The sequence below is a fragment of the Amaranthus tricolor genome, chromosome 2, assembly GCF_026212465.1.
Source record: "Amaranthus tricolor cultivar Red isolate AtriRed21 chromosome 2, ASM2621246v1, whole genome shotgun sequence".
NCBI classification, from domain to species: Eukaryota; Viridiplantae; Streptophyta; class Magnoliopsida; order Caryophyllales; family Amaranthaceae; genus Amaranthus; species Amaranthus tricolor.
In genome coordinates, this window is record NC_080048.1 from 359,480 (window position 1) to 385,994 (window position 26,515).

Consider the following 26,515-nt stretch of genomic DNA (forward strand, 5'->3'; position numbering starts at 1 on the left):
TGGCATATGAATGGCCGGTGATTACCAATTGAGACTATAAATTAACCCCACAGACCATCACAATTCATCTTAGCGTACTTTAGCATCACTCGTGTGTGCACCCAAGAAGACTTCTCAGTAGGTTACTCATCCTACTCCTTATCAAGCACACTTAAATGTCAAGCTCTTAGCAAATGAGCTCCCTTGAAAAAAAAAGATACACCTTGTTGATATAGATAATCTATTAATCCTTTTTAAAACTCAACTCGGAATATCACAGTACATGGTATGATGCTTGACATACAATTTTAGAGTGATTTAAATTTAATATGTAAAGCGAAAAGAAATATTTATTAAATGTCTTAATATTTCACATTAAATATTATTTCTAATAATCAATTTTTTTATGAGCAAATTACAGGTTTAGGATATATAAATATGCTTTAGCTAATGCAAATTTAACCTCTAACAAGTATATGGCTGCTGAAGCATGTTTGTTTACCAAATTCATGATAATGGAAAAAATGCATGACTAATCTCTTTCCCCCAAAAGCAAAAGATATAACTTAATTGATAGTTACAGTTTTTATAATTAGATTACTGTAAAAACAGCTTGAAATTGAATGGGATTGACATAATGGACCTAATTAAGCTTTTTGTTGAGAGGATTAAGAGTTTAATTATCATGTGAATTAACCTTTCAAATATAAAAAAAAAAAAAGATAATCACATAGTTGAAAAGTTTTATAGCAAGAGGATCTTGGTGGGCTAAGAGAATTTAAGATCACAACAAAAAGATTGAAAAAAAAGGGGTCTACATATAATCATTGCCTAAGATGTTTTATCATTTGATGCTCCAAACAAAAGTTGCTTTGTTTTGAAGATAGTTGATTAAAAAAATCAAAAGATCAATCTAATATTTTGTTAAATTTACAGAAATTGAGAACAAGACAATAAAATGATTTACATTATCTCATAAAGTAACTTTAAGAAATACGGTTTTATGCCCAATTTGTTTAAATTTTGTTTTTATTTATTTATATAATTTTTCACATTAGGAAAGTATTAAGAACCGATGGATTTATATGTTTCATGTATGCAGTTTAATTACTCTTTATAATAATACTACTACTAGCCTAGATAAACAATTAACAATGTGGAAGTCTATTTCTTTTAGATATTAATGTTTGTTTGATTTATTTGTTTCATTGGTTTATTTATTATAATTGTTTTATTTTTATTGAAGTCTTTTATGTCTTACGTGAGTAAAAACCAATATACTGTGTTAAAAATGTAAATCCAGTTTTTCAACACAAACTCTGCAACCTTGGTTGAAAATGATAAATAAGAAATAATTACAAATTTGGTACGTCAAGCCCCATGGAATCCGAAATAGGATTGTGTAAGAAAGTTTAAGATGAATGCAAAGTAGACTATTCACAACTATAGATTACATAAATTTGTTCATAAATATCATATGTAGTCATGAGTTGATTAGGAAGAAACTCAGGGACTTGCAAAACGTTCAAGAAATGTGTAGCATATAGGCTGAGCGAGATTAGGAGCGAGGCGCAGCCATCTGTTGCTTTTTAACTCTCTCATCTTGTTTCACCATACTACATAAGCGAAATTGCAGGAGTTACAATCGTAACATTATATCGACTATGTAACTGATGCAGCAACACGATTGAAAACCATATGACTTCCTATCGTATTCATAAGATATACAGATCAAGTGTTTGTACCTGATATCGTGAGGAGTGATGAATACCCACTGTGATCCATGTGATAATGCAAAATCAACCAAGGTGTCCAAACTAATTTTACGGCTGACAGCATCCTAATTTGAGACAGGTCATAGATGTAAAGAAATCAAGCTATAACCAGCACCAAAGTGATAACTCTACAAACATTTAGGTGTCAGTTCTCACAATTACAAAATCCACCTACCATAAATACATCAAATTCATCCATCGCTCGGAAAGGGGCTTCCGTCATCTGATGGAGAGCTAATGCGAAGCACAATGTTGAGAAAGAACGTTCACCTCCTGTTTCAGCATCACCCAGTTAGTAACATTAACAAACATGAAACTCCATATTGATTTGAGAAAGGTCGTTCTACAGATCCAATATCCTGCTTCCCTAGACTATCTACAGTTTTTTATAATGTGAACTCAGTTTTTGCTTTACATGGAGGGGTTTTAGGTGTTTCATGTAGTCTGGGGTTAATTTCACTTCACTTCATAAAAACTAAGCTTAACTATCTAAAGGTGCGTTTATGTTGGTATGCGTAGCTTGCATAACTGTTAAGGGCATTGTGGCATGATCATGGCACGAGTACTATGGTTTAAGATCCACGCGACATCATTATTAGCAGGTTACCTTGTTCTAGTTGATTAGAAGCCTCGGAATTTGTTTCTTTACTTTAGTCGAAACAGAATTACTGCAAGGGCTATAGCATTTCAGAATATAAATATAGCTCATAATCAATGAAAATCAGAGCTGAAACAATATCAGATTACAGGGCTTTATATAAAATTTGTTTCTTAACTTTATGCTTGCTGAATCTTCTAAGTATTCAACCCTCCTGGGATTTATCAAAGAAATACAAAAAATTTAAAACAAGTTTGTTTGTTCGTTTAAATGCATTACTAAGCCTCCAAAGGTTCATAAATGCCACCAAATTATATTTATATAAACAGGTCCATCCAGTTTAAAAAAAGAGAAAATGTATTTGATAGAGAAGAAGCCTCTAAAGAAAGCAGTATACAATATTTAAAAAATAAAAATGAACCTGAAAGTCCTCTAGTATCTTGAACGGCAGTGGTTGAAGCATCCTGTGGCATCTTAACCTATCATTCAATTTGATACAAAAATAAGTAGGATTTTGTATTGAGAAAAAGAAGATAAATTCAAGACATAATATGGAAATAAAGTACTCATTTGTCCCCCAGATTCTGCTACATTATTGTTTTGGAAGAAAAATCATTCTGGTAGATTGTTCGTAGGAGAACAAGACAAAAACAAGTGGATAAGAGAAATGTGTGGATGAGATGAACCGAGATACAGATTTTGTGAATGAGATTAGAAGAGAGGATGTGAGTCTACATTCATACATAGAAATGTAGCACTCAAAAGACAATAAAAACTGGTAAGTGTAGTAAATTGAAAGGGAAAGAGAGTAGTAATTACCTCAATGCTGAGGGTCTTCTGTTCATAGTTCACAACTATCTTGCCACTAATTCCTTTTTTAGCCAGATTTCCATTAAAGCTTTAACAAGGTTAATAGAAAAGGTCAATGCACTATCAAGGCACATTTAAAGCCTTGAAAAATTTGAAAACTAAAGAATACAAAGGATCAACAAAATAATAAGCAAACAAATTGCAGAGTCCTCACTTCCATGTCAATGAGCGCCTCAGTAGAGAAGCATTCCGATCAAATTTATCTTTTCGTGATTTTAAAGCTCTTTGGGCATCCTGCCACAATGTCAAAGAACATAAGAGATTGAGGAGCAGGGGATGAATTATTACTTAAAAGACCCTGACATGTGCAGGGGAGGGGGGGAAGAGGAGACCAAATAAATTGTTTTTGCATAGAAATTTGCATGGTGTGTACGTTTGTAAAGCAAAAGCAAACCGTTTATTTAGAATTGACAAAAATATAGGCTACAATATAAGGATAATGAGATGTGACGCAACAAATGAATTTTGATTTACTAGGCAACGATAAATGACTATAATTTGTTAAATCTTTCTCGACATTTTGTTTGATACGTATCCCTAACAAAAAGTCCATTTCATTAGTCTTACCAGCAGTCTAATAAATCTGAAAAAATATATCCTCTTCATTAAATAATATTGAAGCACCACTAAACACTAACCAAGCACCACCATGATGACCAAGCAACCACCAATCACCTATTAGTTTACACAGAAATTTCAAGTATGATTATACTGCTTATAAAGAAAATCATAACATATTTCATGTACACGTTTAAAGAGATGCCGGGTCAAAACGCCTTGTATACTATTCTTCAAGTGCTTCGAAAATTTTCGTTTCTCTTGGGTTTCTTGACCGAGGACATCAGCATGATCAACTGAATCACATTACCTTTATTTATGGCTAAAAGATGTAAACAAATTGTAGTACCATGAAAAGTGCATTAAATTTATAGATATTATTCCAACTACAAATAATTACAAATAAATGGGATGACCACAATTGCAGAGACCTAATGTGAAAAATAAAAGTACCAAATACCTGTAGCTGCTTTCGAAAGTTTTCGTACGTCCTTTGCTTTGTCTGAATTTTACGATGCTTCTTCTCATATAGTGTACGTAGGTCATCAACGGATTCTGTATATCTGCAATTTTGAACTTTGCGAATTGAGCATCAATCGAAGAAACTTCATAAAAGAAGAAAAAAAAGAAAAAAAAAATTTACTTGTCCCTAGCATGCTCGAGCCTTTGAATCATTCGGGTCAGCTGAGCACTAAGCTGCTCTGGGGTGTTCTCTTTACAGCCTCCTATAGCTTCAATCTCATTCTCAGGGCACATGTAAGATGCTTTTTCATAACTATCCTGCATTTCAGTTACCAGCAAGTGCACAGGCGGTTTTTTCAATTAACAAGGTGGATGTAAGTTCATTATCACAATTCACAACATAAGGTACAAAATGCTGACCCAACAGGATAACACATGAACTAGACATGAAATTAGTGAGGTATAGTTCATGTCTTCCAACTAGCTCTTTCAGCAGAAGCAAACCATTTCAATATATTTAGTTGGCTTTATTTTGAAATTTTCAACCTAAACCTGACATTTAAGTTTTACCAGCTTATCTTTTTATTAATTGAGCTCGTCAAATAGAAAGTCCATTGTAAAGGTAAATGTTAAGAGCAATCTAGAAGTTATCTTAAACATGAATGGACAAAATGTTATACATGGAGAAGCGATTTGCAGGTGATTATTTCAACTTGGAATGGCAGATTCACAACTAGCTGAGCTTAAGGTCCATTCAACCAATTACAACACTGACCTTATCAGATATTCTAAACCCGTAAGATGGCCCTCAGGCTGGGCTGCTAGGTGATCTAGATGCTAGCACACAGCCACACAATTTTGACAGGCACCCTATATTCCTGTGATTTCTAAAATGCTTAGTTTAAAGCTCTGCTTCAATTCGACACTCTCACAAAGGAATAGCACCAAACAAAGTTTTACAAATTTTTGATCACATAACTCGAGGCATTTTCACATTAATAATTTCTTTGGATCTTGCTTGAGACAAAATCACACGAAAACCCATTTTTATAATTTATTAGATTAATATATTATCATGACATTGTTAAAGCAATAAATTATCAAAGATTATATGCAAAAAACACAAAAGAAGTACACACAGACACAAGACACTGTGGAATGTCATTATAAAGTGCACATACATGTCACAAAATTCACAACTCACAAGCACTTAATAAACTAGGTATCATCACAAACATGGAGAAGTTGGGGAATGATACAGTTGAAAAGTTGATTCACCCACTAACCATGGACTTCTATACAGCTATGAGGAATGCTCTTAAGACTAGTGGACTTGCTTAGCCGCCTTAATCTTGATAATTGTAGAATCAAACACATACTTTTTGGAGCTTTTGTAGGATTATAAGTTACTGTTTTTAGTTTAGATTTCCTGCAAATCATTAGTGTTTTGCAAAGTGACAGCTTTCTTTTGGATGTAAATTCAGATTCACACTTGTGTTTTAAAAACAGAAGTCCCAAATTTTAAGAAACTTTTCCTACTATGATCCTTTCCATAATCTAACATAAAACATTGCCCATAGTGCACCGGTTTATATTACTAAATTCAAGTTTTTTTTTTTTTTTTTTTTTTTTTTTTTTTTTTTTTTGCAGTAAGAAATCTGAAAAATATCAAAATTGGAGGTCAGGTTGCGTAGTGTTCAAAGTTCAATTTCAGAACTCAAAAGCATTAACATTAAATGTAGCTAGCATGCGTATCGCCTTAAGGAAAAAGTTTGACCAAAGCAAAAGTTTACTTTGCGCTTCTGTTCAAGCTGCTGAAGTTTTGCTTCTGCCTCTTCAATGGCAGGTAAAATATTCTGATTTAGATACTCCTGATAATATGTTTGCTCCTGTGATAATTCAGAAAGATGGTTAGGAATGAAAACAGAAATCCAAAAAATGATAAAAATAGGTATATGAGTATATATTAAAACTGAAATGCTAACTTCTAAAAAACTGTTGTTTAGCTTCTTTGAACTTAAATAAGCAAATTAAATTATAATCATTAACAAAGTAAAATCAAATAGCACCCGTGATCTCTTTTGACACATCAAATCTCAATAAAACACATGTAGTTATCCAATTCATGCATCAATGGAAAACCACAATACAAAGTAGAAAGGGTAGGAATAGGATGTGATGGTAATGATTAATAAAAGAAACAAGCGAGTACATTACGGTACTAAATTCCGTTATAACACGTAAAAAAAAGATAGTCAACTTCTCCCAAAGATATAAAAACAAAGATAGTCAGCTGCACACAAAGATACACACACAAGATACAGGGGGAATGAGACCAACCCCCTCTACAGCATCTAACTTTGCTGCAATAGCTTCAAACTCTTTTTCAGCTTCATCGAGAGCATGAATGTCCTCATTTACAGATTCTGCAAGAGCCAGCAAGATGAAAACAGACAGGACGCACATTAGTGAATTTCTACGCGAACATGAGCTCAAAATCACCCCATACCATGCAAATTCTTTAGATCTGCTTTCAATTTGCTAACTTTTTCTCGACTTTCATTCAACTGCACATGCAGTTCGTTCAGCATGATTTCCTTTTCTTGTATTTCAGCTTGGGTTCTCTGGTTAGACAAAGAAGAAAAATCAGACTAATTAAACACAAGCTGAGAAACAAAACATACAGGTTGATTATTACATAATCAGATAAGGCTAACTCACCAACATATCTTCACGTAGCTCATCCACGGAAGAAGCATTAAGACCACCAGCTTCAGCTGCCCATGCACGCTTCAAATCATCAATGGCAAACTTCTTGGATGACAGTTCCCGCTCCGCAGTTTGGCATCTCCTCTACAACATTTAAAAGTATATTGGAGGATAACATCACCAATGTAGATATCCTCATAAGAAATCAAAGACTACAATTGATACATAATAACCCAACAATTGGCAGAGCGAACAAAAAGCTAGAGCAATAATGGGAAAAAGTTGAATGAAACCCTTCCCCATGGTTAAAGGCTTAAAGCTTTAAAACTTAGGAGGCTACACCTCAAAAATTAATGCACCCAACTTACTTTCTGCCGTAAAATAAATGAAATATACAAAGCAGTAGAGCAAGAAATTTCATTTGAAATGACACTTTTAAAATCCCCAAACTTCCTAATTCAGATAAGACGTTCAACAATATATTATATGCAAAGAAATACTATTAACAGAGAAAATTCACATGACAAGAGCTTTTTGTGAAAATTAATGCCCTACAAGCAAATGAAGTGTAGAACATAAAACATTGCAAACCTTTTGCTACGACAAAAAAAAAAAAATCTTGATTCAATCTGTTCTTATCCACTGGGGGCATAGGCATCCATTTTGCTACTTTCAAAAGTTTACTCACTTCCCATTTATATGGATGCAGGAAACAACAGGCTGGGCAGCACGCATGTAACATGTTTAAGAAATGCATCAAATTTTCCACGTCAGGTGTTTCATAATCCGAAATTTTCCAAACAAAAAAATGAAACATGAAAAAATATGATAAATAGAAAAAACATATTAAACACAGATTCAACCCCACACTGTATGGCTGCATGCTTAGACATCTCTGCAAATACAACAATACATGAAGTCATGATGGAAACAATGTAAGATGGAATTATACATACCTTGACATTTTGTAGCTTATCTTGCAGATCTTGTACCTCTTCCTCTGCAGCTCTTTTTTTTTGGCGAGTTTTTTGAGATTGTTCTTGCATGTATGCTGCATCTCTTTCAAGATCCTTGATTTGGTCATCATACGAATTACAAAGCCGTCCAGTTCTAGCGTTTCTATTGGGAGGAAGGACAGTTTGAACTGATCCACGAGAAAACCTGGAAGTGTAGTACTTAAGAAATATGTAAACTTCAAAAACTTCAGTGCATATGCAACAAGAGAAGAATCTATTATGAAAGAAATAGAAAAATAATGTTTGAGCTTGTTGCCCCCAAACCAAAGAAAATAGGAAAAGGTAGGACAGGAAGGGTGGAATGTAAGTATGTAACAAAGATAAACGAATTCATAAGTGAAAGATAAGAAGTCTCTGATATCTTCTGAATACATTTTCTCAATAAAATGATCCACTTTTTCCATTATATAACTTGGAAAGATTAGGCAGGACAAAAAATTGAGGGGAATTTTCTTTGATTCTTCTTTTAAGTAACAAAGATTTGGGCACACAAAAGAAATGTAGATAATTCTGCAATACCTCAACTAAAACAACTACCTTGTAAGGTTCACACTACATGCCTTGTAGTGGAGGTTTGAATGTAAGTGGAATTATCCCTTATCTAGTATGAAGTAGGATGATGCCAGACTTAATCACAATGAAAGAAAAAGAAAAAAAATAATAAGATAAAGTGACATTAAGTTTTTAAAAAAAAAAACTCAAAGAAAGGGTATCATGACTAGAATTGAACCACAAAAATACACAGCATGCAAGGACATGAAAAATAAAAGCGGACCCAATATTCTGAGATGAAGGGTTTAAAGTGTTGAAAAGACAAGGTATTGCTTAAAGCTTTAAGAAAACTGTGGGCTCACATTCTATAGCCTTCAGCAGTGTACACCTCTTTCAAGTTTGAAACTCTGTCCTCAAAAGCAACAGTTTTAGCTGTCTCATAGTCCTTCACAAGGACTTGCCGCTCTGCATTACCCTGGAAAAGAAGAAAAACTGATAAGAACACTGAATGCATTGGCGTTACTTGTAACAATTTCTCAATGAATTCCACGTCCCACGAACCAAAAATGTAAATGGACAAAGAAAAAATGCCAACAATGCCAAAGCCTTAGTCCAACATTAAAAGGAAAATAAGAACCAAAAAAAGTAAAAAAAGAAATAGATCCAGGTATCACTAAGATATAGTTATCACAATGTGTTTTCAGTATCATCCACTGATCACTACAATAGGAAATATCAAAAAAGGTTGTGCACGATGCTCAGCCAATATACAAACAAATACTCCCTCTATGAAATTGCAACTATCTCCATTTAGTTTGTCCCGCTTACTTTGCACCATTTCTTTTATTGGTAATGGTCCATAATCCCTCTCTTTTATTTTCATCCACAAACTTATTCTCCATGCATCTCGTCCACTCATTTTTTTTCCATTTACTTGTGTTTTATCTTATTCTCCAACCATAAATTGAATAATTCAACTTTCAATACAAAGTGTGATTTCATAGAAACAGATGGAGCATCACTCAATCAGACATATTCAGATCTGTCACACACCCCCCCCCCCCCCCCCCCCCGTCTCTTTTTTCCAAAAGAAAAAGATAGTTCAAGCAAGACTCATTAGCCAACATCTGATGATATTTTATTTACCTTATCCACCAATACGTTTATAACTGTAGCGTTATCTGAGTGTAAAACAGAAAGGGTAGTAGGGTGCCGTGTTTGCGGAAGTTGGTTAAGCGGAATGTTGTACCTATACAAAGTTACAAACAAGCTCGAGTTATTCAGCTTCCAGAATATGAAAAGATGTCGCTTTAGCAATAAATACAATTAAGATCTACCTGGGTATTGAAAAATTGTATATGACGATATGAAGGTGATCATAATGCACTTGACGGGCACAAGCCCTCAGTAAATGTGAATCTTTGACATTTGTCACGATGAAAGCATTTAGAATCTTCCCAATAGCATTTTCAACAGCAAAAGCCCATACATTTCCTTGAGTCAGAGTCTGTAGATCCATCAAAAACCAAATGCCTTCATTACATAAACTACAGAGGCTGCTAAATACTAGAAAGAATATTTACTAATATAGACACTAGCTAGGTTTCTTTGATCAACCATCTGCCACGAATTGTAGTAAAGGTTGATGACAAACATTGGCACACAGAAAAATGTTGGGCATTAAAAACTGAAAAAACCAGAACTAACGAACAATAGAACATAAACACACAATTGCCCCTGATGGTCTGTAACTTACAGGCATGAAAACAGAATTACTACACTGAATACATAAAAGTAAATAACATTAAAATCATATGGTCTACACTGAAAGGAAATACTCTAAAGATACCATGCATATGGTCTCGGAGATCATTATCATCATTCCAGCTTTTAACAAATTCAAAGATTAAAATCATAGATACAGTAACGCGGAATTTGCATCTCACAAGTTTAAGATGCAAATCGCAGTGTGAATTAAGAACATGAAAAAAATCGGTAAAAATATTGTAATTCAAGATTTTGGACAAAGTTTAAGATTTTAGCTTGCTATATTCAGAACCTTATACTTTTAAATGATAGGGTAATAACAAAATACTACATCAAAATACAGCCAATAATGCATGTATAGTATGTGTAACACATAAGGCAAAAACATTTCACGAAACAGTAAGTTCAAAGTTTTTGTAACGGATCAATAAGTATGCCCCTAGAGCAGTATGATAGCTAACCAGCCTTGTTACTATTAGTGTTACACCTTAGCTTTAAAAGGCGTGAGGGAGCAAGCCTTTTGGTGTGAGGTATGGTGCAAAATATCACCTACACCACCGTATCACGACCGTATTGTAAGTTGTTTTAGCTTACTGCAATAAAAATATAACCATCACAAAACCATCTGCATGACCACAAATTCATTCCTTCCCCGCAATCGAAACGGCATTTTGTACTTTGGTGTGATGCCTCCCAAAACTTTTAAACAATAAAATAAAAACCCTAAAAAAAGACAAAATCATATCATATAAGAAAAGAAGAGAAATGAAGAAGAGGAGAAAATCAAGTTTGTGCCGGCATCAAATGGGCTTCTCTTGAGGTTAAGGCCAAAATGTTCTCTTAGGCGCTCGCCGCTCGCAATAGGCACTCTAAGGCATAGTGTAAAAATAAGGTCACACCGCATTACATTTGTAAAGGTTTTCAAAACACACGAACTAATATTTTTCAAATTGTAAAGGTGTAAAAAACAGTGTTTTGGGCCGTATTGAGGGACATATTATGATTCGACTTCAATCCCGTTACCGCATCATTGTTCCCTTACCGCGATCGCAACCGTTATCGCAGTTTTTCACAATGCTCAAAGATGGTAGCCTTAAGGACTCATCTCGCCTAGCTTTATCAAAGTGCCCAGCCCATTGCCCATCCACACCTCATACATTATGCACGCTACGCGCGCTTTAAAAACTAAGTGCTATATTTTAAGAATTATGGTTTAAACTCTAAAGTTAGATCTTGTCATTGCGGACAATTTCAATGGGAATGAACACGATTACCATACAGTTATGACCATTGCACTCACCAATACCTTGGTAGCTCAATTTAAAAATATTGGAATATACATTCGTGAAGGCTAAGTCTTTTTTTATGTTATCACATGAAAAAAGGTGTTGTCTATTTGACTACAATATGGTCCAAAGGAACTCAATAATGACAAACAAAAGGTGAGGAAAGTTATGAGAGTAAACAAAAGGGATTACAGCCATTCTTACCACATGGGAACCTATAGGACCAATGGGAGGTCTTTGAAATTCATGATGGCGTGATTCAATTATACGCAAAAGCTGAATGACTTTTTCTCCACCAAAAGCAGTAACCTGGACCAAAGATAACACTTATAAAGAAAATGCCTTCATAGAGACATTTCGTATAAGCTTCAAAGTATAGTGAAGTTATGTTGCTCCAAGAAGAGTCTACCAAAACATTTAATCATCATCAAAAAAATTAAAAGATATGAGCCCAACACTACCCAAGTAAAAGACAAAATAAAAAAACATGGACGGAGACGCCATCTATACCTTGTTTGTTTGATTGCGCTTAAGTTCACGAACACGAGAGTTAAGATCACGCCACTTTCTTTCATATTCGTCAAGCTATCACAAAAAACGTAAGTTAGGCTAAGAAATATAAAATATGCAAATAACAATATACTCCTACCGTTCCAATTTGATATTCCCATAAAAAGTGTTTACCGGAAATTAAGAAAAGTTTTGATATTTTAGATGGTGAATATATTATTTTATTGAATAATAAAGTTAATGGAGAAAAAGTGGGGAGCATAAGCATAAAAAAAATAGTGGAAAAAATATGGAGACCGCAAACATTAAAATGCTAAAATAAAGTTTGTGAGAAACATGTGTTGGACTATAAGCATTATAAAAATGTTAAAATAAAGTTAGTGGAAAATATGTGTAAACCATATGCTTTAAAAATAATAAAATAAGGGTGACTAAGGCTAATTATGTCCAAAAAATGTGATATTAATAGAAGGATTATTTAGGGGAACAACAAATAAAATAGCCTAAAATGGAAAATGGCAACATCAAATAGGAATGGAGGGAGTACATCTTAGATGAAAAATTTTATAACAAAAAAATCAGTTAACAAGGTGAGTTTGATTGATTTAACAAATTTACACAATTAAAAGAAAATATTTTATCTTTCAAAAGACAGGATTATTAAAAAGCAAGACACTATTTTCAATGTTCTAGCAAAAACTGAAGGCATAGCAGCAAAATAGATTAAACCAATGCAAGGTAATGAATTACCTCATCACCTATCTTTCTTATTTCATCTCTTCTTGAATACATGCTTTCTATCAAGGCGTTCTCTTCATCCTTCAAGCTACACCAAATTCTTAGACTTAGAATAAACAAGTGAAATATGAAAATACTCCATTTTCCCATGTTATGAATGGTAGTGTGTGACTTGAGTGCACATTAAAGGGTTGAATTCATGAGTGTGACTCTTGGATGGTGGTAACTAAATGGGTGTAGTTATGTGTGGAGTATTCATGAAGAATTATGGGTGTTAATGAAGATTAATGAAGAATATGTAAGGTTTGATTTATTGTATGCTCGATCAAATTCTGACAGAGGAAGCAGTAAGGTCGCTCGACCTACCCGCTCGACCGAGCGAGTTATTTTGGTAGGTCGAGCGGTCAGACAGAATGCCCCAGTTTTGGCTGATACTCGTTCGACTGAGCCGCTCGACCCGAGCGAGCTCTCTGTTCAGTCGAGCGGTCTCTCTGATATGCGTGGGATGCTGATTTTTGACCTTCCAAGTTCCTAGAGTTATTTCATAGTATTCATTATTCAATATTAACTATGTATTTATGTGAGCCATTCATCTTCATGTATCTAGTACTATAAATAGGGCTCTCATACTCACACATAAAACACATAAAACACAACCCCTAAGCCAAACATATAGCCTTTCTTGTTTGTTATCTCTATCTCAATTGTAATTCTTCATATTGAAGTGTTGTTTGTATTCTTTTGATATAATATAAACATAAACTACACACCACGGAGGACGTAACCATCATTGGGTGAACCTCCTTAAATCTTTGTGTCCTTTTTTTAGTTACATTGTCAAACTTTGTTTTGTTCGTTGTTGTTTGTTCTTAGCATCGTAACGTATTTGGCGATCGTTTTCATCCCACATGGAACATCCATGTGAAATATTAAAAAAAATTAAATAAGAAAAAAAACAATTGACCCACGGGTGCCATACAAAAATGCAAATGACATAGCTTTATAATAATATGTATAAATCATGTGTTGTATTGATCTCATAATTTGGAGAGAAGACGTAGAGGACAAGAAAAGTATAGGTAATTTAGCTAGACTTTGTATCAACACTCCCTAATAAAAGCATGGCATTGAGGACAAAAGTGTACAAATTTATCACAATTTTACGAAATAGAGGAGCCAAAACCTTGTCAACAGGGCATCAACAGAATTAACTTCATCCTGAAGTGTTTTCAGCTTCTCCTGCATCTCAGATTCTTCAGCCTAAAGATGGAAAAAAGTCACAAACCAAGCTTAAATCACATAGTTAATGACAATATGGTGTTGTGCATATTTCAATCCTAAAGCAAGCCAGTTCTTAACAACGTAAACTATTAATACAAAACAGCAAGCAATGAAATAGAAATTTAAAACACACTAAGGTAAATGGGCCAAAGCCTAATACTTTAACAAATTCATATTTAATTTAAAAAATAAAAAAAGAGCAACCCACATCTTTTGACCTAGATCAACTATGGCGGCTCACTGTTCTGCTGAACAAAAGGTAAGCTCTTCTTCTTTCTTCTCTTCTTTCCATATTCTTCTAATATTCTCCAATTCTATTCTTTTCAATCTTATTTTATCTTCTTCATCAGTTCTTTTTATTTTTTCCTTTCGTTTACCGAGTCAAATACCAGATTTTCATGGAGAAATGAACACATTCAGGGTCGAAGCAGTTTGGCGATTTGGTACGCGACCCAAAACGTTGTCATTCCACGTTTTGGGTCAACTGTTCCTGATTGAAAAACAGCCCTCCGTCCCGCGACCCAGGTAACATAGATTAGTTCACTAGGGTGCCTTACAAGTCACACCTTTTAAAACTAAGGCATCAATCACTTTCACTGGTTTTAAGAAGATATAAAGATCTCTTCCATGACAAAAATAGAACATGGGATGAGCATAGTGAAAGATATATTGAAAAAGAGTAAGAAAAAAAAACCACTTTCAATTTTGGTGCAAGATAGAAAGAAAACCTGAGTGTTCTGCAAATTTTGTTCCTCGATATCATGAACTTGTTGTTCAAGGGACCTCAAATGATTCATCAACTTCTGGATATAACTCTTTCTCTGATGATGTTCTTGCTCTATTTCTCTCATAGTCCTTGTTGCCTAAAGAATAAGAGGTTCACAATTTAACATGTAAGTGAAGCAATTAAAAATTAACAAAACTTAAATCACATTACAAATAGCGCTGAAAAAAGAAGATAAATTCAAGGCTAACGGGAGGAATCAAACTTTAATACTCCCTCAGTCCCTCAAGGGCCAAGGCAAGTTACATTCTAAACCATGAATCCCTTACATCTATTGTTATATTTTATTTTGATTTCTAGGTCATGATTTTGACCATTTATGGAGTTATAGAATTCATGATTTTCTTCAGAATCATCAAAAAATCTTTAGAAACTTAAAATAACTATAAAGATCGGCTTCCATAACTAGCTTGGTTCACTTTGAATGTTTGAATTCTGAAGGTAGGATTACTCGTTAAATTCAGAAGGAAAATGATTAATATATAACTATTTTAGAGCATGATTTCTCTCTTAAGGTTAACACTTGCTAAAAAAGACCTATCATCCTTCACTTATGACAGTCTTGCATCAAAAATACACTTTTATGATCAAACAAACATTGAAAGTATGTACATACTATAGTATATTTCTCCTGCAAATCAACCTTCCAGTTGTCCCCTTCGGACTTCTTTTTAATCATGTCCTCATAACGACTTTTCATCTCAGAATGAGTTTTTTTCAAGATTCCAATTGCCTCCTGCAACAATATATGGCTTAGATTTTTAAAAGGTCAACTTATATATAAAAAAGTTTGTTTTCAAATTGTTAACAAGGTTTACTTATGCAATAAAAAGGAATATCATTTATTGAAAATCGCATGCTGAGATTTAATGCTCATGTTCAAATGAAATTCTTATGTGAACTTGAATCTATATGTATGTAGTTAGTTCTCATGTGAACTTGAGTCTAAACAGATAAGAAACACTATACACCCTTGATTTCATTAAGATAAAATAAATCTAAGTTCAATATTAAATAAGAAAAATTTAAATTGTTAGGTTTACCATGTTATGAAAAAGAAAATTTTTGAAAAATGTGTCAATTTTATAACATATTAAGACTTTTTTAGACAGTGACTAAAAAAATCTTTTTAATCCTTCTTATAATACATATATATATATATATATATATATATATATATATAAAGAAAGAAGTTCTAGTGAGAACCATCCTTATATGAGAACCGTGAGAAATCTATCTGACAAAAAAATGTTACTTTCTATTACAAAGGTGTTACTTTTAAGAAAAAAAAGTGTTACTTTTTCTATTAAAAAAGATGATACTTTTCGACAAACAAGTGTTACTTTCAAAAAAAATCTGAACAAAACTCACAAAAAGGTGTTGCTTTTTACATAAAAATGTGTTACTTTTCGGAAAAAAGGTGTTACTTTGTATAATTTGATTTTTGAAAATTTTTCTGACAGTAACACTTTTTTGCTAAAAAGTAACAAATTTTTTTTTTAAAAAAAATATTTTTTTCCCCAAAAGTAACACATTTCTTGTAAAAAAGTAACAGTTTTTATTATGTATTGGTTCTCACGGTTCCCATATAAGCTTGGTTCTCACTGAAACTTGACCATATATATATATATATATATATATATATATATATATATATATATAAAAGGTAACTATAAAAATAAACAGAAAAACTCTTTGATATTATGATTTAAAATTGTCAGATTTTTAAAGCTTACAAGTCTTTGATCTATTTCTGCTTGGCATCGAGAACGTCGCAATTTCCGCCTGTCAACCTCTCTGCTTTGCTTCAGTATCTCTTTATCTACGTCATAAACCCATGACCAAGCAAGTTTAAGCTTCATCTCTTTAACCTTTTCTGATAATTCTTCTACATGCTCCGTGTTTTTAATCTTCTCTTGCAAATCATTAAGTTCCCTGATAACAGGTTCAATTGATCTTTCCAATTCTTGGACTAACTCATTAGCAGTTTCCAAAACTTGTTCGATTCCAAGTAATAGATCATTCACTTGCTGGAGCAGAGTTGCCTTGAAAAAGAACTACAAAATTGGACAATGAAAAATGAGGATCTTTCGCTATAACAAATTCCGAGTAAATACTTAAAGTGATGGACCAATATTTGCACAGCTAAAAAAAGCAACCTTTAACTACAAACAAGATAAAGCTGCAGAAGCCTAACTCAATACAATATGATAGTAGATTAACAACCATATAACATTAAAAAAGGATTTGAAAATATTTTCCAGATGTAACTTTGTACCTTAAACTTGTCTTTGGCATTTCCAGACTGTAGAAATTCCCTACTTTTGTCTTGACTCATAATTACACATGGGTTTTCAACATCAATCTAGAAATATTAGAAAAAAAAACTGTGTAAACATTGTAAATTTACAGTTTTCAATATAATAGCTAAAGTCGTAAAGATATGCAAGTTGGGACCCACGTTAAAATGCTCCACAAGTTCTTGGAGCTCATCTTTCTTGTTGGATACCTTTCTTCCTGTCAAGGACAAAGAAAATGCAAATTTCAGAAAAAAAATAATTGTGCCTGTTACATAGTAGCACATGCAATGCAATAATGTTATCAAAGGGGTGGTGAAGAGCTTATTCATAATATAATAAAAAATAAATAAATAAAAATAAAAGAAACAATGAAAGTATTTCAAATTGAACACAGTTTTAATGAATTGTGAGCATTGATACATATGAAAATGTCAGCATCAAGGTCAAAGGAATAGCATAAGACAACATAATTTCAGAAATGCTTCATTTGGCCTATACTTTTTAAACATAAAGAAGACTAAAATCAATATAAACAACAACAGAAGATCCCCCTTCCATGTCATGTCCATAGTTAAAATAATGATGGAGTATTTATAAAAGGATAGGAAAGATGTTATATATCTTCTCATAATTTTTTGCAAAACAACAAAAGTGAACGATTGGCATAGGCAACACTTCCAATCTGAACATATCTATTAAAGTATTGTCTTTACTCCCTTTAAAATAAAAACATGAACCTTGTTGAAGAGAAGAAATGTAAAAGTGTATTCCTTTTAATGCTTTAAGTAATTGTTGCATGTAAAATGAAAATGTAATACTTGTAAGGAAAGGATCACCTCCATATTAAAGGATAAAGTATATGTCGTCTACATAGTGAAAACACGGTACACTTACTTTAACATTGCATGAATGGAGCTGAAATGGTAGGACCAAAATTTAAGCCTTAGGTTATAGTACAAAACATCTTACTCCTAAAATTGGTTCTCATATATACTGAAGATGATCCATTCTTCCCAATAGAGGATTCCTCTTCTACATCTCACTCTACATCATCAATCCTCTCTAATCTATATGTTCTAAAAGCTCAACAACTAGAAATTACCAATCCAAATAAAAGGAATCACGACAGCATAGAATGATTAAACTAATGCATCAGGCGCTTCTAACATAATAAAATATTAGATTTTTTACACTACAAAATATCAAAAGTATGCAATAATACTCTCCCCCTAAGCAATACTTCTTACTGAAAAGAAGGCTTGTTACCAAGTTTACTAACATGAAGTTTCCTTTACAATACTCCAAAAATAGTAAGTACCAACCTTGTTGATCCTTTAGCGTAAGAGTACTTGACGATTCAGTAATCCGACGCTCAATAATTATGCTTTCACCATAAGATTCTAGTTTGAAAGCATCTACTCCCTCATTCTTTAATACCACTTGCACGGAAGCGTAACTATAGAAAGACAAAATCACACTTAAGTCTCAAGTAAAATTGATCATGGAACACAGTTTCTAAAAAAAATTTAAAAAGGTAACACATAAAAACCATATATATGACCAATTTATTTGGCTATCCAACAAGACTAAACGAACCTAACCCACATAGTGAGATAAATTGAGATTGTGTGTGCATGAGTTCATAGAGAATATATATCTAGCAATAATTTCAAACCACTTTATGACACACACACACACACCCGATAATCGAAGATTGCAAATATCACAAGCATCAAACTTCCAACAAAACTCAGCACAATGAAACAACTAGATAGAAAACTATAAACCATAATGGTAAGCACAAATCATAAAAATTTACACATTCGTAGAAATGCAAGAAATCAAAACCCTTTAGCACACATTATCTAGTAAACCAATAACGATCCATCCACTTCCCAACTTCGCACACAACACAACAATGTCATAGCCTTAGTCCCAAAAAATTGATTTACAATAGCCTTAATCAAAACCCTTTACCACACATTATACAGCAAAATTAGTATGAGATATAGTAGGATATGTCTACATATCCCCTATTTTTTTCATCACAAACTAAAACCAAATTCACTGAATTACAAGAATGATTTACAATACCCTGTGCCATTTAGACTAAGAGATGCAAGTGTCCACGTGTTCAACTTATTACTTATCTTTTTGTTGAAAAAACAAGTCCACCATTTTGGCCCAAAGGTAAAGCTTCTATCAATGTCAGAGTATCAAGGATCCAACAATATTAATACTTAAAGTGAAATAAGAAATCACATATCTATATAGTTTTATTTTGGTTTCTACTGGTAAACGGTACCAAACACAAAGATAGATGGTTTTAGCATGTTTAATGACGGGGTATTAGCGAATCGATAAGGAAGATAGAAAGCTAGAGGTCAAAGGACTTAAATTTTAACGGATAAAAGAGAGAAAACAAATTAAACCTGCAGCCAGTCTTAATAAAATCTTTTAGAGTTGCAGCACGATTAGTAGCCTTTGCTCTAGAACCAAATGCAACACATAGTGCAGTCAAAATCGCACTTTTTCCACCTGCAATTACACAAACAAATCATTTCTTCAATAAAACATACTAAATCAAAATTTTCAAGTAAATTTTCTAGGCCAAAAACTTTAAAGTGAAAATAAACTTACTCCCATTTTGGCCGGTGATAAAATTGATATAATCACCGAATTCGATAGCTAAATGACTGTGACACATGAAATTCTCCAATTTTATCCGGCGAATTGTGCCAGCGGTGATTGATCGATGAGAAAACGTTACCGGATTATCGGCATCTGCCATTTATACAACGTCGATTCTTCCACTAATGAGAAGGAGCTTCCTATGTTTTCGATGATTGGAAAACCCTAGATTTTGGGGATTTTGGGGTTTCTTATGGAAAATTGCAGTTTATTGGAGTGGAAAGAAAAGTGCTTTTGAGTATTATAGCATTTTGGCGGGAATTGAAGGATACGGTTGTGGCTAGTCGGATCTGGGTTTTGTTGTTCCTTTTCCTTGTTGGGTTATTTGGAATTTTGGATTTTTTGAAGAGTTCAAATATTCTATCTTATTCAACAAGTTTGTATGAGACTAGATCCGTCAAAACGGTAGATCGAGCGAGTTTTGAGTTGGATTATTTTCGAATTAGATTTGAGTTGGATTAATTTTAGTTCGAATTAGTTCTGTTTTGGATCATGTTGTGTGAGGCGAATTTTGGTATATTGAACGGGTTGTTGGCTTTTAATTTTTTTCCTTATCAATAAATTAGTTTCAAAATATATAAATATGATAATTTTGTTTTGTAATAAGTCCTGGCTAAAAATGATGACGAATAATTTATAATGCTAACATGGAGCTCAAAATGCTAACATGAAAACAATTTAAAGCAGTACGATTTGTTATCGATCGAGTTTGACTCAGTTTTATTGAAGTGCAGTTACATTATATACATTGCAGTTACATTTACATTGCAGTTACACTATACTAGGCAGTTACATTTATATTGCAGTTACTAGGCAGTTACTTTGTGTTAGTTACTAATTGATAAATGCTCATGTATATATAGAATATGATTCTAAGTAATAAACAAGAAGAAAAAACAGTATCTTTCAAACGAAATTCCAGAAATTATTAATTCTTCATGGTATCAGAGCCTTAGGGTTTAGATCCGGGAAGGACTCATCATCTACCGGTTCTTACCTACAAATGGCCGATTCATCAGAAGAACAAACCCACCAAACACTAATGTCTTTGGAACAGATGGAACAGATGTTTCAGATGTTTCAGAAACTCAACAAAATAACCAATTAAACCGAAAATCCAACATCACTCAAAATTTCAGAAAAACTAACATACCACAATTATACAAAATGGTGCAAGTTAATGCATGTAGCAATTGGAGGTCGGGGGCAACTCAGTCACATCACTGCCGGACCCCCGCAACCATCAGACCCCAACTATTCCCAATGGGAACAACAAGATGCCATGGTCATAGCGTGGATAATCGAGAACATAGATGGAGATATTGTAAATCAATTCCTAGACTATACAACAGCACACAACCTATGGCAAGGGATCGAAAGTCTCCTAGGATGTGGTAAGGACGAATTGCAAATCTTCGATTTGAGTTCAAAGGCAGCAACATTGAAGCAAAACAACGACACTATTGAGGTTTACTACGGTAAACTCAACACGCTATGGAAAGAAATCGATAGGAGAATGCCAAATCCAATGACTTTCGATAGGATGACAGGAGAAAACTCCGATGCACTCACTGTGGTGGTTCCAGGCATACAAAGGAGGGGTGCTTCAAACTTGTGGGATACCCCGAGTGGTGGGACGATCTACAGAAAAGGAGAGCCGCCACCAAGGCACCGGCAAGTCGGACCGGCGGCAAGGCTAACCTCAGTACTGCCGATCCACCGACATCATGTCAAAAATCAGGTGAATTAGAAGGATGGAGCACAGGGGAAGGAGAAGCAACGGTAACCTCAGAGCATAGAGCCAAAATTAGTGAGAATCAGAAGTGGGAAGAAAGAGGAGAGAGAAGAGCAACAACCGTCAGCAAAAGGGAAGGGAAAGGGACGCCCAATTATCCCAAAGACCCCCAACCTCCCTTTTATAACCAGAAAACCCTAACACTCACCTCACACCCATCCCAACCTTTATTTTTCGGCCCAAGTTCCAAGCCCCGGCCCATTTGCTCCTCTAGCCCACAACCCAGCCATACCAAATGCCTTCTTAGTCATAACACACACTCTCAATGGATATTTGACTGTGGGGCTAGCGATACGATGACATTTGACCCCAATGATCTTTTATACACCCATCCAACTAACAAAACCCACATCCAGACAGCTAATGGGGCATGTGTACCGGTTGCCAATGCTGGAGCAGTCAATATCTCTCCCTCTCTCCATCTTAAAAATTGCTTGTTAATTCCTAGTTTGTCTCATAAATTATTGTCGGTCAGTCAGCTAACAAAGGACTTAAACTGTACTGTGCTGTTAACCTCTACTAATTGTATTGTGCAGGATGCTCAGACGGGGACGATCATTGGCCGTGGTACTGAACGAGGTGGACTATACTATGTCGATGAGGTGATTCAAAATAGTGGTGCAATGCTTGCTCATGGATCTCCTGCTCACCAATTGAGGACTTGGCATCGCCGTTTAGGTCATCCATCCTTAGGTTATCTAAAAAAACTTTTTCCTTCACTTAATAGTTGTAATGCATCTTTAGATTGTGAAACTTGTATCTTAGCTAAGAGTCACAAACAGTCCTATGTTCCTAGTAATACCCGTGCTCCCAAAACATTTGATATAGTGCATTCTGATGTATGGGGTCCAGCCCCCATACTGACTCTCATGGTTTTTCATATTTTGTGCTATTTATTGATGATTATTCTCGAATGTGCTGGGTTTATTTTTTGAAACACAAATCTGAGGTTTTTGATGTATTTGTAAAATTTTATAACATGATTCTCACTCAATTCCATGCAAAACCTAAAATACTTCGCTCAGATAATGGTGGTGAATATATCTCAGTTGCAATGAAACAGTTTTTTCTTGAACATGGTCTTATTCATCAAACATCTTGGCCCGACACTCCACAACAAAATGGGGTGGCTGAACGTAAAAACCGTACCCTTCTTGAGATGGCACGGGCTCTCATATTTGACACTCATGTACCTGTACACTTTTGGACTGAGGCCATTGCGACTGCCACCTATCTCACTAATCAACTTCCCACAAAAATCCTCCAATTCCAGACCCCTCTTACCACACTCAATACGTTTACTCCTGTTCCCTCTTCTCACTCCCTTCCTCCTCGCATTTTTGGGTGTGTTGTGTATGTCCATCTTCCATCACGAACCCGCACTAAGTTTGAACCACGGGCAGTCAAATGTGTGTTTCTTGGGTATGGCACTACGCAAAAGAGATATCGATGTTATGATCCTATCCATCACAAGCTTTACACCACCATGGACTGTGACTTCCTTGAACATTCCTCCTACTACACCCACCCTCGATCTCAGGGGGAGAGTATGAGTGAGGATCTCAGCTGGTTGACTCATCCTTTGGCTGACAGTCGAGCTCCCAAAGAGCAAGTAGAGCACATGGCAGCAGTCCTGAGGATCCTGAGATACTTGAAGGGAACCAGTAATAAAGGAGTCTTCTACTCAAAAAATGATAATCATGATCTTATTGGTTACACAGATGCAGATTGGGCTGGTGATCGGGATGACAGGAAGTCTACTTCAGGATACTTCACTCTTGTAGGGGGTAATCTAGTCACTTGGAAGAGTAAGAAACAGAAGGTGGTTGCTTTGTCCAGTGCTGAAGCAGAATTCAGAGGGATAGCAAAAGGAGTTACAGAGATTCTATGGATTAGGAAACTCCTAGGAGAACTCGGCTTTCACCAGACACAGGCAAGCCGTCTGTATTGTGATAACAAAGCAGCAATAAGCATCTCCGAAAACCCAGTCCAACATGATAGAACGAAACATGTAGAGATCGATCGACACTTTATCAAGGAGAAACTAGAAAGCAAGGTCATCCATCTGCCCTTTATTAGATCTAAAGACCAACTAGCAGACATTCTCACAAAAGCAGTTTCATCACAGGTCTTCAATAGCACTTTATGCAAGTTAGGCATCGGTGATCCCACGACCTAACTTGAGGGGGAGTATTGAAGTGCAGTTACATTATATACATTGCAGTTACATTTACATTGCAGTTACACTATACTAGGCAGTTACATTTATATTGCAGTTACTAGGCAGTTACTTTGTGTTAGTTACTAATTGATAAATGCTCATGTATATATAGAATATGATTCTAAGTAATAAACAAGAAGAAAAAACAGTATCTTTCAAACGAAATTCCAGAAATTATTAATTCTTCAAGTTTTTCGCCACTTTTTTTGTCGTGTCATTTTCTGTCATGAGTAGAAATTCATGGGTTGTAACCCAGTAATTTCAATCGGGTTTCGTGTCAATTTCGGTTAAAAATATGGACTTTCAGTTAAAAACGTAAAAATTCATGATAAACATGAGAAATTGGAACCATTAACTATTGACTTAATTGCAATTTCATGAACGATTCCTCAATATTGATTTCAAATTATGCTCGTTAGTATTGCGTCTTTTCAAGAAAAATTGAAAAATCTTTATTTCCTTTTTTCTTTTTCTCAATTTCAACTATAATAAAAATTATGAGTATATGTAAACCCCGAAACAAGAACAAAAATTACACAGACCGTCAAGTATCTTATATATGATATATAGATATCCGCACGTGTGAAAATTGACTATTTAATATAATAAACATAACCCGATTTACAATACAATCATATTTTACGAATTCTACAAAATAGTACTAAATAGGGAAAAATATCTCTTTTCTCCGCAAATCCTTTTTGTAACCATACAATACAAAAGAAAGGGTCAAAAGATTGGTTAAATAAATCAACTCTATATTGTTTCTGATTATTCTGTCTTTATCTCGGCGAAGGCATCAAATTCTGTATCTGTTTATTTTTTGGTATCCAATCAGATTGGAATATCGAATATCATAATAATGGTCGAAATTGAACTGATATTCTATCCAGAGCAAAGTCGGAGGGTGGATAGTCTGAGCCGAGTCCGACCCATTGCCATCCCTATACTCATCACCTATCCGCTATCCATGACGAGTATGAAATTTCAAACCATATGCACTACAAGTGTTCAAAATCGGATACTGAATCGATCCGAAAATACGGTTTTTCGGATAGCGAAAATCATGATCCTGTTTCTGTTTAAAAAACTAAATATCCGGAATTCGGCTATCCGACTTAATACAGATCGGATTATGAATATAAGATTTTGAATTTTATAATTTTTTGGCTTTTTGGTAAATAAATTATGTTTTTTTACACATAAATACTTAAGTTCACTTCGCTTTCTTTTTTAAATCAAGCTTATTTGTAAAATTTGAATACAAATCATATTGAGAATATAGTTGAATTTTCAAAAGTCTAAATTAATTAACAAAAAATTAATTAATTAAAAAATTAATTATGCAACTTAGTTACAGTTGAGAATTGTGAAGTACGTATTAGTAAATTCAGCAATCTAACAAATTTTTATTAAAAAATATGTATATATTTATAAATAATAAATATAAAATAAAAAAAATAGAAAACCGAACATGAAGATATTCTGTTTTGCCAATACTCTGATCTGGATCAAACATAAAACCATATATTCGGTCCTAATTATCCGATTCTTAAAAACGGATATTGAATATTCTTGATCAGATAATTCAGATCGAATATTTTTGAACACCCCTAATAAGCACCCACAACCCAACAAAGTCATACTCATAATTTTACTCTAATGACCACCACACACAAACAATAATATTAATTAGTTGGGGTTTAATCTATTTATATGAAGTTATGAGGATTGACAAACACAAAAAAACAACCCAAAACTTCTTCCTACAATTTCCTTACAAAGAATTCCTTGCATACATTATTTTCTCTGCCTTAAATGAAAAAATCCCGAATAAACTTCTCTTCCCCATGGCTTACCTTCTTGATTGGTTTATGGCAATACAATTGCCTCTATACAAATTTTGCAGCAACTTAGATACATATGATTATCTAGAAAACAACCTTAATTATGATGATCCATATGATTATATAGACACAGTTTTCTTCACTAATCAACTTAGATACACTTGATTTGGGATACAATTCAGTAGATGGAAGCATCCCTGTGAAATTGTTTTCACTACCATCAGTCAGGATCATACAGTTGGAGCAGAACAAGTTCAGTGGACAGCTGAGAGAGTTTGAAACAGTGGCTTCTTCTAATTTATATTGGTATTGACTTAAATAACAATAACTTGGAAGGGCCACTCCCAAAGTCAATTTTTAGATTAACTAAACTTGAATATCTGCAACTTAATTCAAACAAGTTTAACGGCACACTGAAGCTGCGTGATTTTCTGCAAAACTTCATTTATCTTTGATCGTCTTGATCTTTCAAACAAATCAAATAGATTTTAAGTGCCCTTGATCTTTCGAAGAATCACATACTAGGAGGGATTCCTAGGTGGATATGCAACGCAACTGACCTTGAGCTTCTTAGTCTACAGTACAACCATTTCAGTCAGACAATTACAGATCGTCTCTTCTCTATGACTCGACTTGAGGTTCTGAATTTGAGAGGAAACAGATTAAGTGGTGCCATTCCTGATAAATTAAGAAATGTTTAGTTAGAAACTCTAGATTTGAATGAAAATTTTCTGCAACGAAAAATTCCAGTATCACTTGCCAATTTTACATCATTGGAGGTATTAGATCTCGGACATAATCAATTCTACGACACCTTTCCGTGCCACTTAGAAAGC

General features: G+C 34.2%; 1 protein-coding gene across 3 annotated transcripts; it reads right to left on the minus strand.

The window, feature by feature from the left end:
• Positions 1 to 1,231: 1,231 nt before the first annotated feature.
• On the minus strand, positions 1,232 to 22,174 carry LOC130806916 (structural maintenance of chromosomes protein 6B). Of its 3 annotated transcripts, XM_057672156.1 has the most exons (28): positions 19,766 to 22,174; positions 19,558 to 19,663; positions 18,448 to 18,581; positions 17,287 to 17,342; positions 17,104 to 17,190; positions 16,562 to 16,882; positions 15,442 to 15,561; positions 14,770 to 14,904; positions 13,944 to 14,020; positions 12,773 to 12,848; positions 12,023 to 12,097; positions 11,717 to 11,821; positions 9,797 to 9,966; positions 9,606 to 9,708; positions 8,822 to 8,934; positions 7,908 to 8,112; positions 6,964 to 7,095; positions 6,752 to 6,866; positions 6,583 to 6,668; positions 6,036 to 6,131; positions 4,424 to 4,560; positions 4,241 to 4,343; positions 3,377 to 3,456; positions 3,172 to 3,250; positions 2,774 to 2,831; positions 1,930 to 2,027; positions 1,725 to 1,819; positions 1,232 to 1,595 (listed from the first exon to the last, which is right to left on the minus strand). In XM_057672156.1, the coding sequence occupies exons 1-28, from the start codon at positions 19,914 to 19,916 to the stop codon at positions 1,538 to 1,540; spliced, it is 3,171 nt and encodes a 1,056-aa protein (XP_057528139.1). In that variant the 5' UTR covers positions 19,917 to 22,174; the 3' UTR covers positions 1,232 to 1,537. The 3 variants fall into 3 exon arrangements, 2 of the variants coding, with proteins under 2 accessions (XP_057528139.1, XP_057528140.1); XM_057672157.1 differs by lacking the exons at positions 18,448 to 18,581; positions 19,766 to 22,174 and having other exon boundaries at positions 1,242 to 1,595; XR_009040404.1 differs by lacking the exons at positions 1,232 to 1,595; positions 1,725 to 1,819; positions 1,930 to 2,027; positions 2,774 to 2,831; positions 3,172 to 3,250 and adding an exon at positions 3,790 to 3,897.
• Positions 22,175 to 26,515: the final 4,341 nt, after the last annotated feature.

Coding starts and splice junctions, on each gene's coding strand:
- LOC130806916 (XM_057672156.1), bottom strand. CDS start 19,916: ATGGCAGATGCCGATAATCCGGTAACGTTTTCTCATCGATCAATCACC. Junction 14,021..14,769: donor AAAATTTGCAGAACACTCAG/GTTTTCTTTCTA, acceptor TTCCATCTTTAG/GCTGAAGAATCTGAGATGCA. Junction 6,867..6,963: donor AGCTACGTGAAGATATGTTG/GTGAGTTAGCCT, acceptor TTGTCTAACCAG/AGAACCCAAGCTGAAATACA.